General features: G+C 49.1%; 1 protein-coding gene across 1 annotated transcript in view; it reads right to left on the bottom strand.

Annotated features, from left to right (window-relative positions):
* The window catches only part of LOC144470174 (protein dachsous-like), a 42,843-nt gene extending 32,877 nt beyond the window's left edge, over positions 1-9,966 (bottom strand). The window contains exons 1-3 of the mRNA XM_078181059.1: positions 9,814-9,966; positions 8,942-9,337; positions 5,789-6,197 (exon numbers count right to left, since the gene is read on the bottom strand). Coding sequence (XP_078037185.1) covers positions 5,789-6,197; positions 8,942-9,337; positions 9,814-9,927 — 919 coding nt within the window. The 5' untranslated portion in view covers positions 9,928-9,966. The remainder of the gene's footprint in view (positions 1-5,788; positions 6,198-8,941; positions 9,338-9,813) is intronic.
* Between the last annotated feature and the right edge of the window lie 3,793 nt (positions 9,967-13,759).

Raw genomic sequence — 13,759 nt, 5'->3', positions numbered from 1 at the left:
CCCCGACCGTAAAACAGTCCGCCAAAGAATAATAACGAACAGGTGAAAAGCGATTCGTTTCATTGCTCGAAACACGATCGTACAACTCGTCACCTTGGACAAAAAGCCTTATCCCCATTGTGAGCTAAAAGCGAATATAGCTAATTGTTCCATCCGAGACAGCCAATGAGAAATGATCAGAAAACGTGTGGAAAAATCGTTGCGCGGTCGTGATCGTCTTTTCGGTACGACTGCGCGGCCGATCCCTTGTTCCGCGATCGTTTATAAATCAATAAAAATCGAGTAACAAATAAATAACATCGTCCCCGCGATCCACGGCCGGGGCCCGGTGGGTTAACGATCTATTAACGATATCCCGCCGCTCCATTTAACAGCGTACATCCGTTAAGTGGCCGGGGTAGGATCGTTTATGACCCGGCATACGTTTCAGCAGGTGAACCGTAGGAAAAATCCGCCACGGCCGGTCGTTCCGGCGGGAAACACACCTGAAATCGATCCCAGCCGCGCGCCGGTCGCGCGGGCAAAAGGGAGGCGCGAGCATCCTCGAATAAAATGGAATACGTACGACCGACAAACGGGCGCAACCGTAGCGGCCGCGCCGCCGGCACCCGGCTAGACCGACCTTATCAATTTCCTTCGGGACGGGAACGGTTAATTGGATAATCGGCGTTCGTGCGCTCTTAAGAAACGCCATTCGAACGCTCGAATTCCACGGTCGCGCCTCCGACGCCGGCCTATCGTATTTCGTTCCCGTCTACTCCTCCCCCCCCCCCCCCCCCCCTGGTGGAACACCCTTCCCCCCCTCCCTCCCGCCCCTCGATCGCATATTATAATCGTAGCAACGAGCCAGCGTGTAGAGTCGCGCGTGTAACGACCGCCGCCAGTAATTACGTACACCGTCGGCCAAAAGTATCGGCGCACGCTCGCGCGAACACGCTCGCGATGCAGGCGAGATATATTTTGGTATTGCACCGGCTCTTATCGGGTTGTTTCAACCGGGGACACGGTTGTTGCTATCGGAAAATACTACCCCCTTGATTCTTGAAACGGGGATGACGGCGAAATTGTTATGGTGTAAATGGTTATGGGGGTTTCAGCATTCCTGAGGGAACGAGGTTCAACCCTTAACGGAGCACAAGTATTTCATGGCTTGTATTTTTTATATGAACGGGAATCTTTTTATCAAGACTTTTTTTATCGAATATGAAGCGAGAATAGTTGTTTTATAAAAATTTGTCGGCATGTTTTTATTAAAAATATCATGTCTGCGCTTTTAATGTTAAAATTGATTTTGGTTCAATAGACTGCTGAGATCTTTTTATTTTTCTGAAGCGGGGTTGTGATTATTTTTTAATTGTGTTTATCTTATCTTAAAGAGGACACTTTTAGCTCTAATTTAAGGTAATTTGTATTAAAAAATGCCTATGGGAATATAATTTAAAATTGACTCAAAGTTTTCCCTTATAATCGACTTTAAGTCCTCCTTCACGATTTGAAAAGAAGTGCGTGGTTTTTGAAAATTTTAATATGATGTCGCGATCTTTTTTAAATATCGCAAACTCTGTTTTAAAATAGACACTTTCAGCTTGAATTTAAGCTATGTTGCATTAAAAAATTCCCACTGCAATGCGTCTTAAAATATTCTTGAAACTGTCCTTTAAAAATGCAGCCATTTTTTGACGCGACAAGCATCTAGACTTTTTAATTCTCCAAAATGTCACCGAAATCTTTTCTCTAATTAAAGCTACCTTATCTTAAAGCAGATACTCTAGACTATATTTAAGCCAAGCACCATGGGAACACAATATAAAATCAGCCCGAAACACATCGCCAAAAGATCGAGTCATTTTATCCCAGAACAGGACTCGGAATATTTCGATTTCTCTAAACGACAACAAAATCTTTTTTTAATCGAAGTATCTACCTCAAAACTCGTCCTTCCAGCCTCGAATCGAGCCCAATTAAGACCAAAAATTCCCCACCGGAATGCGGTCTACGATTTTTCAAAGCCCCGCTTCGCGCGGTCGTATTCGATACGAAATCGGACAAATGTACCCGCATCAAGTGTTACCTTATTAATTACACCGCCATTAATATGCAAAACGTTCGGATACTTCTGCGGGATATTGTAACTCACGGCGACGTAGAAATCGCGAACCGTACCGCGATCGGAGAGAAAGGCGAAAACGGCGAAACGAAAAAGAAGAACGGATCTGCGTAGAGGACGGTCGGTCGTTCGAAAACGAGGAACAAGAAGAAAATTCGCGAGGAGAGAAAAGGCTGGTCGCCGGCGTGTCTGTTGCGGACCGGTCGCCGCATTAATGGGTAATTAAGCAAGCGCCTAGCCGACGGCGAAGTCGGAAACTATTCCGAGACCTGGAAAAGGAACGGGATAATAATTCGTACGGGAAGAGGTGGACCGGTGGCGCGGGTAGAGAGCGTCGTTGTTCGGCGCTGCGCCACGACGCGCCGCGATGCGCCACGGTTTGCAACCGCGTTCCACCACGAATTCTCGACGTACCTAGTCCGGTCGGACGCGTCCAGACCCGGGCAACCCGAAGAGGAGGAGGACGGTCGTCGACGTGGCCGGTGTGCTCTCGTCGTCGGGAAGACAAACGATCGACGAGGGACATGCAAACGCGCCGGCATCGAGGGATACCATCGCGGAACAATAAGAAGTATATCGTAGGACGCGTGCTAATGCGTTTCTCGTGTTAACCGTGGGACCGTGCGACCACAGGCTTGGTCCCCGTACAACGGGGGCCGGCTTCCCTTGCCTTTACCGCATCTGTCTCTTCCAATATTTGGAAATCCATGCTCCGACGAGCACGAGTTAGGAAAGCCACGGCCGTGCTGTGTCATCGCTGAGATCATCAAACAGAAACCGCGTACGCTCGTCGCGATATCGACGTACGCGGCGCGGTCCTAGCCGGAAACACACAGGAGTCTTGCGCTTCCAGCAAGACTAAAGTTTGTTCCTTTCAATCCAAGGATTTATCAACTGTTGGCCTCGAAAAACGTACTATAGACGTCGTCCATGGCCAGAGGATACTAACTGCACGTACAAGGAAAGTGGAAGTTCATCGTATGGAAGAAGTTCATTAACGAACATCTCCGACGCACCTGTAATCAAGCTGCAACCACTGCGGTCTTAGGTAGGAATTGACGCGGTCCAGTTGAACCGAAGTAAAAGTGAACGCATTCTCGTACTTAATCTGAAGTAGGAATCGGTCCAATTAGAGTGAAGTAGACGTGAACGTAATCTAGTTAGACTGAAGTAGAAATCAGCACGTTCTGGTTGTACTAATGTAGCAATCAATGGGAGCTAGTTGGACTCAAATTGGAATCAACACAGTTCCATCGAATTAGAGTCGGCACAGTTTGGTTGAACTAACAACCATTGCAGTTTAACTGAGGTAGCAATCATCGGAGTATGGTAAAGTACGGGTCAGTTCAGTTCAATTATAATAAGGTACAGGTCAGTTCAGTTCAATTATAATAAAGTACAGAACAGTTAAATTCAGTTAAAATAGAATAAGGAACAATTCAGTCCAGTTAGAATAGAGTACGTATCAATCGAGTCCAGTCTCAGTAGAGGATAGATTAGTTCAGTGCATTTACAGTAGAGAATAGATCAGCTCAGTGCAATTACAGTATAGTACAGATCATTTCAGTCCAGTTACAGTATAGTACAAATCAATTCAACCCAGTTACAGTATAGTACAGATCAGTTCAATTCAGTCCAGTTATGGTACACTGCAGATTAATTCAGCGCATTTACAATAAAGTGTACGACAATTTAATTCACTTGCAATAGAGTCCATATACAGTCCAAATACAGTAAAGTACAAATCAATTCGTTTACAATTCTATAAGAAACCAACCGATTCGAATCCTCCACGAGTCATTCAAATTCTTCTAGACAGCGTTAAGAATCGTCTGACAAAGAACAGACCCGGCCGAAGAGCAAATTAATAACCAGCCCCTCTAGCTTCGCAACGGGAACGCCACCGAAGAGAGCGTGTCCTCTCAGGACAGTCGGGGTCCGTCAACCTGACAGGCGAAGCCGTCCCGACATCGTCGGCCAAACAATTTCCATCGAAACGGACGCCAACAAAAGGGCGCACTATTCCCGACGTCGGCTGCCCACGCATCGGCGTCTTCGACGCCTAATCGCAACCGGATCGACGCAGAAGTACCGAAGCCACGGTCCCCGGGGACGAACAATGTAGGACCCCGGTAAAAGATTAATATAGAAGTACTCGTACCGCGGCGCGACGTCTGATACTTCCGGCAGAGAGGAGGGCCGCGTCTGGTTTTATTTTTCGAAGGTTCGCGCCGGGACGACCGAGGGAGTCTCCCACCTCCCTCGGCAAACAGGCATCGAGTCTCTCTCGGCGGGTACGAGAGGAAGACCGGCCTGGTCTTCGGACCAGCATGTACACAAATACTCTCCGTGTCGCATGCCAATCAAACCACGTATGCGGCCGGCATACGCGAGCAGGCGGGAGAGAGAAAAAGAGAGAGAGAGAGAGAGTAAGAGAGAGAGTAAGAGAGAGAGAGAGAGAGGCGTGCGTGCTGGTTCCGCGGTGCCCGCTGAACCCGAGCCCCCTTTCTGGTGATTTGTTACACGCCGGCCAAGGTGAAAGCACCACTCTTACGGGATTATACTTTGATATCCACGAAGCAGGGGGAGATGTTACAAAAACGAAATAATCACGCCACCGTACGCGTCTCTCTGATATTGCGTTCGTTCTACGGTCCTCCAATTAAAGGCATTCGCATCAAAAATAAATTTACGCTCTCCCGTGCCGCCACCTCTCTCTCTCTCTCCCTTCCTCTCTCTCTTTCTCGCTTTTCCCCCCCGCGCGGAGTTTCGACCGCCATAAATCTTGAACGAGAGCTTGCGGAGGCCGGTGAAGAAGATGATAGAGCTCCGTGGAATCCTAGGACCCGCCGATCTCCATTAGGGTTTGGTAACCACCGAGATCTATCGAGGCTTTTGAACCGCGCCGTTGCGCAATCCCTCTGGCTGGACAATGGCCACGGTCTCGGGCCACGGTTCAGGAACCGCTTTTGACGCAACGCGTGAATTAAGAGCGTCGACGGGTGTGGGCCATTCGGGAAAATTAATCGAGCCTCTCGCCTCGAGGCCGCCGAATTCTATTCGAATCGGTCGTTTACTTCTGGCGAACGCTCGGATTCCATCGGTACAAAGGACCACCGAGCTGTAAATCTCTTTCACGTGCGCTCTCCGTCGACGATGAAAGTAGAGTCCGGCTGCTCGAAAACTCCCGGCTGATTGGCCAACAAATTGCTATTTTATAGAAGCTCGTCGAGGACGAAGACCATTGAATTTACGAATATATAAAATAAGAAAGACGAGATCAAAGTGTCCTAGACTATAAAAATCGTTTGTGATCTTTAGACAAAATATCTTCGATCACGTCGAGACGGTAGAACAAATGAAATAATGAAAACGGCGTTCCACCATGGAAAAATCCCGACACTTTCCCAAAGGCAGCGGACACTTCGAGTAAAGCTAAAAAATAATACCGGGCCCGTCCCGGCGGCATAATCGTCGTTTCAAGAAATTCCACGGGTCCCCAAGTGGGCAGCTCGCCGCTCGAGGGTCAAATTCGTCGGAGTGGCTTCGCTAATATTTTTCTCGCAGCTCGGATCGCGTGGGATACCGCCTCGCCGCGAGTCCGGACAGCTCTTTCGTAAACACTCGAGACGAGAAAAGGGGGGAGGGGGGAGCGAAGGTGTGCGGTGACGGTGATCTTACCTGTATCGGGGTCCACCGCGAAGCTGCTGTTTGCTTGGACCACCGCGTACCTCAGCAACGCGTTCTTGCCGAGATCGGGGTCCGAGGCACTGACGGACCCCACCAGAGTACCCGAGGGTAGGTTCTCCAGCAGCTCGAACCCGTAGAAGTCTCTCTCGAACTTCGGATCGTTGTCGTTGTCGTCCAGAACCGTCACCACGACGGACGCGCTCGCGGTGGCAGCCGGCGAGCCGTTGTCCGTCGCCAGGACCGTCAGAGCATGACGGTCCAGGGTCTCGCGATCCAGAGTCTGCGCTAGATAGATCCAGCCGGTGTTGGGGCTGATCCGGAACGCCGAGGAGCCTTGCAGACGGTAGCTGAGTCTGGCGTTGTTGCCGGTGTCCAGGTCCACTGCTGTTACTTGGAGGATCTGCAAAGCAGAGATCAATTTTTATACACTGTTTTTGGGTGACGATAGAGGAAGCATCATACTAAATTAGTTGGCAAAAACAAAGGTCGTCTTTTGGGACACTATTTCTTGATAGTGATGTTTTAAAGAGACATGATAAAGAGGATGATGAAAGAACATCTACTTCTCATGACTAACAGAGCTTAAATTTCGTAAAACAGACTATGTTAATACCTGATTTACGCTTCACACGCTCTAAATATTCAGATCGAGAGCTACACTGTTCTTATAGAGCTATCAGTGGGCGTGGCCAAATTGCCCCCAGCAGAGTGTGCTTAAAAATCTGTGATCGTCACAGGCCCGAAATTAGAAATCAGAATATCACGAAGACTATCTGCAGATCGCGAGAATGGTAGATCATGGAGAGCGCGAGAGTCAAGAAAGAAAGAGAGAGAGAGAGAGAGAGAGAGAAATAGAGAGAGGCAAGACCAGTCGATCCGGTCGTTCCGTATTAATTAAACGCGCCCAAAGACCGCGAACCCTAAACGCGTTCGCGAACCGGTCGATGTTTTCCAGCGCGGGAGGATCGTGAATTACGGAGGTCGAAGAAGAAGAAGAATAAGAAGAGGAGGAAGAAAAAGAGGAGGAGGAGGAGGACGGGGATGAGAAGGAAAGAGCACAGGATCGAGGGTATATAACTTCGTATCCCGTGCACGAAGTTGGCGCGCGGGCAATGATGGATGACGATCCAAGGAAGAGAAGACGAGCAGCGTCGAGGGAAAGGAAGCAGGACGGTAGTAGAAGCGCATCGCGGTCGTCGTGGTCGTTCAGAAACCGGGAGAAGGAGGGATACCATGGAACGAAGGTGGGGAGAGGATCGGGCACCATTAGAAGGAGAACCTGACGTGGGAGCAGGCTGTAATGTGTCTAACTGTACGTTATTAGTTCGCGATGGGTGAAGGGTTACGCTCACTGTACAGCTGGGTTACTCTTGCTAGCTGCCACTTCTCTCCTGGTCCTCGCGATTCTTTCTTTCTCTCTCTCTCTCTCTCTCTCTCCACCGTCTCGGTCCCGCCACGGTGGCTAAGATATTGTCCGGATACCACCGACAGCTCACAGATCTGTTTCGCCGATAGATACCACCGATATATACGTGTACCACCGGGAGAAAGATGGAACGAAAGATCGAATGGCGAGGGAAGAACGATGGAAAGAAACAGACGGATAGATGAACGGAGAAGGAGGTTAAAGGAACGTGCGGTTCTCGTCCTCGTCCTCGTCGTCGTCCGACTCTATCGTACCCTCGTGTATCCGCCGTATTAAAAATGTGACGTCATTTAACGGGCCTATCTCGCGGCAACCATCTCGCGACCATTCGTCATCGGTATCCTCGTATTCGGGATTACGTCTGCCGGGTGGCTACCGCCGCGAGGAATACTTGCTCGTCCCACGAGCACAGACACTGCCTCCAATCAGGAGCGTGTTCTCGGGCCGTCTAATGTTGCAACAGCAACCTTCTTGCCCCCGAAGCTACCAAAGGGAGAACTGCGAGCGGCAGCTTACTTTCGCTGCATTCGGCTGATCTAGGTGAGGGGTCGGCTAAGGAGGGCGTGCTCTGCAAGAGGACCACTTAAAACTTGGTGGCAGGACTTTGAATTTCTGCAAAGGAGTCTCTAAGCGGAGGTGGCTCTTAACCTCTGTGGACATGGCACAGTACTATAACTTGGACTTGACACCTAGATAAGAAGATTGCAACAGTCTTCTTTGAATAACTGATATGTCTGAAGTACTCTAAGTGGGCGTGGATCTGTTTTAGGAGAAGCTAAAACTTGCAACAGTCTGCTTTGAATTTCTGCTCTATCTTCGAAGAGGATTCTGTCCGAAACCTACGCCCCCTAAAAATCTAGCTTCCAAAGTGACACAATTTATATCCACTTGCAAAATACGCGTGGCATCGACGCTTCCGTAGCGAACAGTTGCTCCACGCCCCGGCGTCGAATCCCGGCTCGCGGTTTTTCCCGGAATCTTAACAGAACGACTCAATCTGACAAAGAGAGATGCCGTAGCCGGCACGGAGGGAACGGTGAAACCTGAATCTCCGGAGCTCACAAAAGGAGCAGGTTTTCAGTGAAGCCCATCAACGATTACCAATCAATCCCGCGCGTACGTCCGTGCGTATGTATCGCGTTACAGCGCCGCGTTCCTCTATCAAACGATCAGTTATACTCTATCAATCCTTCCACCGAACTGGTCTGTCCGGCGCGGCCGGAATCCGCATCGACTAATCTCCCGCTCGCACACCACCGCCGTCCCTCGGCTAATTCATTTCTGTTCTACGCTGACAGGGTGAACCCGATGAGTCAACGTCTTCTTCTCCTATCCACCACGGCCGTTCTCTTGTTCGATGCCGCGTGTCTAATTCGTAGACGAACGAAAACCCGCGGCGCGGTCTACGGATGGTAGCCGAGGCGGTAAAGTTCAGGAATAGTCTTCCTGGTCTACACCCGGACGAGATTACTCGCGGCCTTAGGACCTCGCGAGAGAGAAGAGGACGACGAGTTAAGGGAGCTCTCTCTCTCTCTCTCTCCGATCCAGAATTTCGCTGGTTCGTTCGACGGTTTCACGCGCGCGTTTCCATGCACGCTGACGCACGCAACTCCCTCGCCTCTTGTCGGTTCCCTTCCGCGATGGGGGGAACCAGCCGCACGTCACACCTCGACAAACAAATGCCCGGCTGACGGGCGTGTAATGAAGATTTTTCTCACTTGGGAATCGAGCTTGGCGCCTTCGGGAACCTCCACGTGATACTCCTTCCTCTCGAACACTGGGGGGTTGTCATTCACGTCCTGCACCTCGACGCTCAGGCTCAGGTTCGCCGAGTGACCGGCGCCGTCCAGCGCCCTTATCAGGAGCCCGTGGCGTTGTTGCGTCTCGTAATCCAATCTCCTCGCTAAATAGAGCTCGCCGGAACGGGCGCCTATGCCGAACAGGTCGTTGCTGCCCTGTCCGAGCACGTACCGGATCGGGGTTGTGTCCGGGTCCGTTGCGTGGGCCACGTACAAAGCCGTGTGGAGAGGGTGCGACTCGGGGACCGAGATACGCACCGCGGTGGTCGGGAACATCGGCGCGTTGTCGTTCACGTCCTCCACGGTCAGCTCCACCTGCGAGTCGCGAAAGCGATATTTATTACAAATTTTTGGAAGATTGCTAATATGGGACATTCTTCGAAAGTTGCACGACGAGGGCTAAGTTCTCATGAAGGATTAATTTATAATACGAATTTGGTTTGAGTCTGGCTTGAAACTCACATACACACATTGTCTAAAATTTTAATTAACCAATTACCATTTGCCATTTGCGTTTTGTCACTTGCTTCCTTAGCAAATTTTCCTCGACAATCTTATCGACTAAAAATTCTACCATCGCAATTATATTAACATCATCATTTCCATCAGACATGAAAAGGTCTTTCAGATCGTCTCCAAAATCCGACGTCTCTAAAACGAGCATCGAAACCGCGGCCGCGTAATCAGCAAAGGCAAGCATCGCGGCTAATTGCGAGCACGGCTGCGCGAGTCCCGTTTCAAGAAAAATTGGAAGGAAGGTGCCTAAGGGTTAATCACGTCGAGATGCTTACCTGGCAATAACCGACGGACACGTTGTTCCTGGCGACGACGCTGAGAACGTACTTGTCCCGGGTCTCCCTGTCGAGCGGACGGCGCACACGGATCATTCCCGTATTGGGGTCCATCGTTAGATCCGGCTCCACCTTGGCCAAATAAAATCTGGTTGGCCCTTCACCTGCGAACACAGTGATTATCGTTATTAAACGGCTACAAAGTGGCTTTTTCGCGTGCTTTTCTTTTCGAATAATGATCGTCTCGCGCGTCTCGGTAGCTCGAATCCATCCGATGAAGAGGAAGATACGGGGGCCAACTTGGAATGGCCGATGCATAACCCTCGTATTAATTTCTTTTTGCCTGTTCCCCTCTCTCACTCCTCGTTCTCATTTTCTCTCTATCTCTCTCAAACGAGCGCGCGCGAGCGCGATGGTACCTGTTCGACCTTAGCGAACGAAGAGTTCATTCGTTTCTTAAACGGGACGCGAGAAAAAAGGTGGCGGAAGCGGGGCGGCTAGAGGGGGCGAGACGGCGCGGTCCCGAAAGCGGAAAAATGACGAAAAAGTTGAGCGGACACTATATAAGCAGACTGCTCGTTAATTATAAGCCCGGCTTGTTCTCACGTCTACATTTTGCTCTTTCCGTTCCCGGGGCCCGGCGTGCAAATTGCACGAAAATTTCCGTAATGGCCTCCGGGCGCGCGATTCGAGCGCCGTATGATCGATCGATTGAATCGAATGCGTGAGTTTCGCGAAACGGCGAGAGCTCGCACCGCGCCGCGCAGGGAGCAGCGAGAGTCTCGTTCTTTAACGATCCGACCAATTACCAGCTTCGGAATCGAGGGAGAGAAAGAGAGCGAGAGAGAGAGAGAGAGAGAGGGAGGGAGAGGGAGGGATGCGAAGCCCCCGTCCCGGTCTTTGACTAATTTCACGGCGAGTGCCGGCAGACAGATAGACGTAGGAAATGACTGATGACCGGCGACGACCGACCGGTTAAACGAAAACGAGACGGCGCGCTGACCTCGGCCGATTTCCATCGGCTACGGGGCCCGGTCTCGGCGCGAGCGGTGCCTAGCCCTCCGCTCGGAATCAATTAATAGGCAAATCGAGCGGTCATTACCGCTGGCAGACGCAATTGCATGATGGACGATTCGACGGCCGGGAGAGACCGGGGCTCCGTGTCTCGCCGGAGCGTAACGAGTGCCGTTCCCCGCGTCCGCCCACGCGCGCACCGACACGCCGCGAGACCGCGGGGATGTTCGCTGTGCCCTCTCGTCGCCACCGACATACCACGCGGAATCCCACGTGGCATTGTTCCGAAGTCTTCTGGATCGTCTCCGCTTTTGCCAGCCTCTCTATTCAACCGGCCACGGAACCGTTAACGCTTTGTAAGAGCCGCGACATTCAGGCCCCGTCGATCGGCCCATTGTTGCCAACCGATAGCCAAGCATTTTTCCAAAAGCCGCGGGCTCCACGGTCGCAGACTTGAACCAGACCTTCCCGGTTCGCGTCGACTCGTCATACCTCTCTTTCAGCCTGCCACTAGATACCGTCGAAAATTGTGCTAAGTATCGTCTCTTTTCCTCATCAGGGACAATTCAATGTCCGAGAGTCTCATCTGGCGAATAACTGCTCTAGAAAGTGCCGAGAACAACTATAATAGTAGATGATTGTTCCACTTGAAGTTCTAAGAACGATCAACCAGTTTCAGTGAGACTAGTTATATTTATATTTATTTCGAGATATTATAGTTGTTCGAAGAGAGAAAGTATTTTCTTTTAATTTATGTTATATTAAAATCTACTCAACAGAATCAAACAACAAAACAGCATCAAACCAGTCTTAGAAGATAACCTGAAGAGCCCCGAAACAATCAATAATCTGCTCAATTACTTGAAGAAGATCAAAATGTTCAACGAACTGTAATCCCTTCATGATGTCGCTAATAACCCATCAATGGTTGATGCGACAAGAAATAACTAATTAAAAAAAAAGTCCAATGTCCAGCACTCGATCAAACACACTAGGTTTTTTAATTAATATAATTAGTTTAAGCACCCTTAAAATCTTGTAATCGTCTCACTGATTGCAGTTTCACCTAGCCATTTTTATAACAACCGCATAAAGACGCGAAGCCCGGCGATAAGCCATCAAATTAACGCAAGCCAACCAGTCGAAGGTTAAGCCTCGGCGAAGGGGTTTCTAGAAAGAACAAACCTGATAGGAAACGACTCCGAGGCCTCGGAGCAACGTAGCAACGATGCATCCACCGCCTTCGAATAACTATTTAATCTAGAACCGCCTCGCCAAGCAAATGTTTTCGATAGGGAGCCGGTAATAGGATCGGCGATCATAAATAATGTGATCCACGTTCGCCGGCTACCATCTTTAGAATAGGATCCGAGGGGATCGGTGTCGAGCGATGTCAGATAGCCGGTCTCTCTCTCTCTCTCTCTCTCGCTCTCTCTCTCTCGACCCGCTCCGATTCGATTCGATTCGACGACAGAACCACCGGATGTCGTGGAAATGGTAGCATCGGCGCGGCTGCCTTCCACGTAAACTCGACGGAGGCGGTGCCCAGTCTGTCCAGGTTTTTCCGCGGCGTAGTCCGCGCGGAAAAACTCGATCCGTTTCATGGGAGAGAGAACGGCGACGCGGTAGATCCGAGGTGTTTGTCGAAACGCTGGACGATGTTACCCGAGTCCCTGGTACACGCGCGATCGCCCGTTTTGGAATAGAGACCGATCGATCGATCCGATCAATTATCGACCGTCTTCCCGCGGTACGCCGCCGACTGCATACTCCATTGCATAAAACGACCTTCTTGCTGTAATCAACTATGAGGCATGACACGGTCTGCATAAAACCGGGATTCTGCATTCAGCGACCCTTTTTTTAGGGATTTTATTAGCCATCGATTGGAAATGTTGGTCTAATTGTTCGCGTTTGTGTAACAGCGTTAGTTTTTAGTAGATTTGGATGTAACACTTATTATAATTATTGCTGTAACTTATTATAGGAATTCATATTTCTGTTTAGGAAAAATTGGGTATATTCTTTGGACCTTTATAAAAATAGTCGCGTAAATTATGAAATTGTTAGACTACGTTCTGTTTTTTTAATAAAATAAGGTAGAGTGGTCTGTGATGACGTTGATCTATAAAGCTTAGCAGAAAACTCTATCCAAAACCAAAAATTATACTTCGAGGGTGGGAATCGTCGCTGCTCGGAAAAATTATATTACATTCTTCGGAAATTAGTGAACAATTGTACCTATCTCGAAATTATAATACATCTAGTACTCTTTTAATAAAAATTCCAAAAAATCACTTTATACAGCAGCGATCTAAAAGCTTTATAAACAGCCGTTTCAATGAACAAAAATACTTCGCTTGACATCGCAATCGCGACTCAGAAAAATTCAAGAATAATCTTCGAACACTGTTAAACAAGCGTACAAATTTCACGATTTTTATATCTCGTTCCGTCCAATAAAAATCTAAAAAAATCGCCTCGCCGTCCGCCCGAAGATCCTTATACAAAAACTGTTCGCATTAGCGAAAATAATACTTCATGAGAAATAATTGCTACTCCGCGGGGGAAATAATTATTACGTGGTGAGAAATAATTATTACTTTGTGGCAGATAATTATAACCTCGTGGGAAACAATTATTGCCGTTCAGTAAAATTTGTGCACGTTCTAGAAACGTTAAGGAACAATCCCGCGAAACGTGAAATTAAAACGGTTGGTATTTTACGTGAAAAGAATCCGGAAAATCGTGAAATTAAAGAAAATCGTAAGACGAAAGAAAATCGTGAAACGAAATAAAATCGCGAGACGAAAGAAAATCGCGAGACGAAAGAAAATCGTGAGACGAAAGAAAATCGTGAGAGAGAAAGAGAGAGAGATAGAGGGGGAGGTTTATAGAGTGTCTCGCGGAGTAGTGTTATGCGAAAGTAGTA

This window comes from Augochlora pura, chromosome 5, assembly GCF_028453695.1.
Source record: "Augochlora pura isolate Apur16 chromosome 5, APUR_v2.2.1, whole genome shotgun sequence".
NCBI classification, from domain to species: domain Eukaryota; kingdom Metazoa; phylum Arthropoda; class Insecta; order Hymenoptera; family Halictidae; genus Augochlora; species Augochlora pura.
This window is presented reverse-complemented; position numbering and strand designations above follow the sequence as displayed.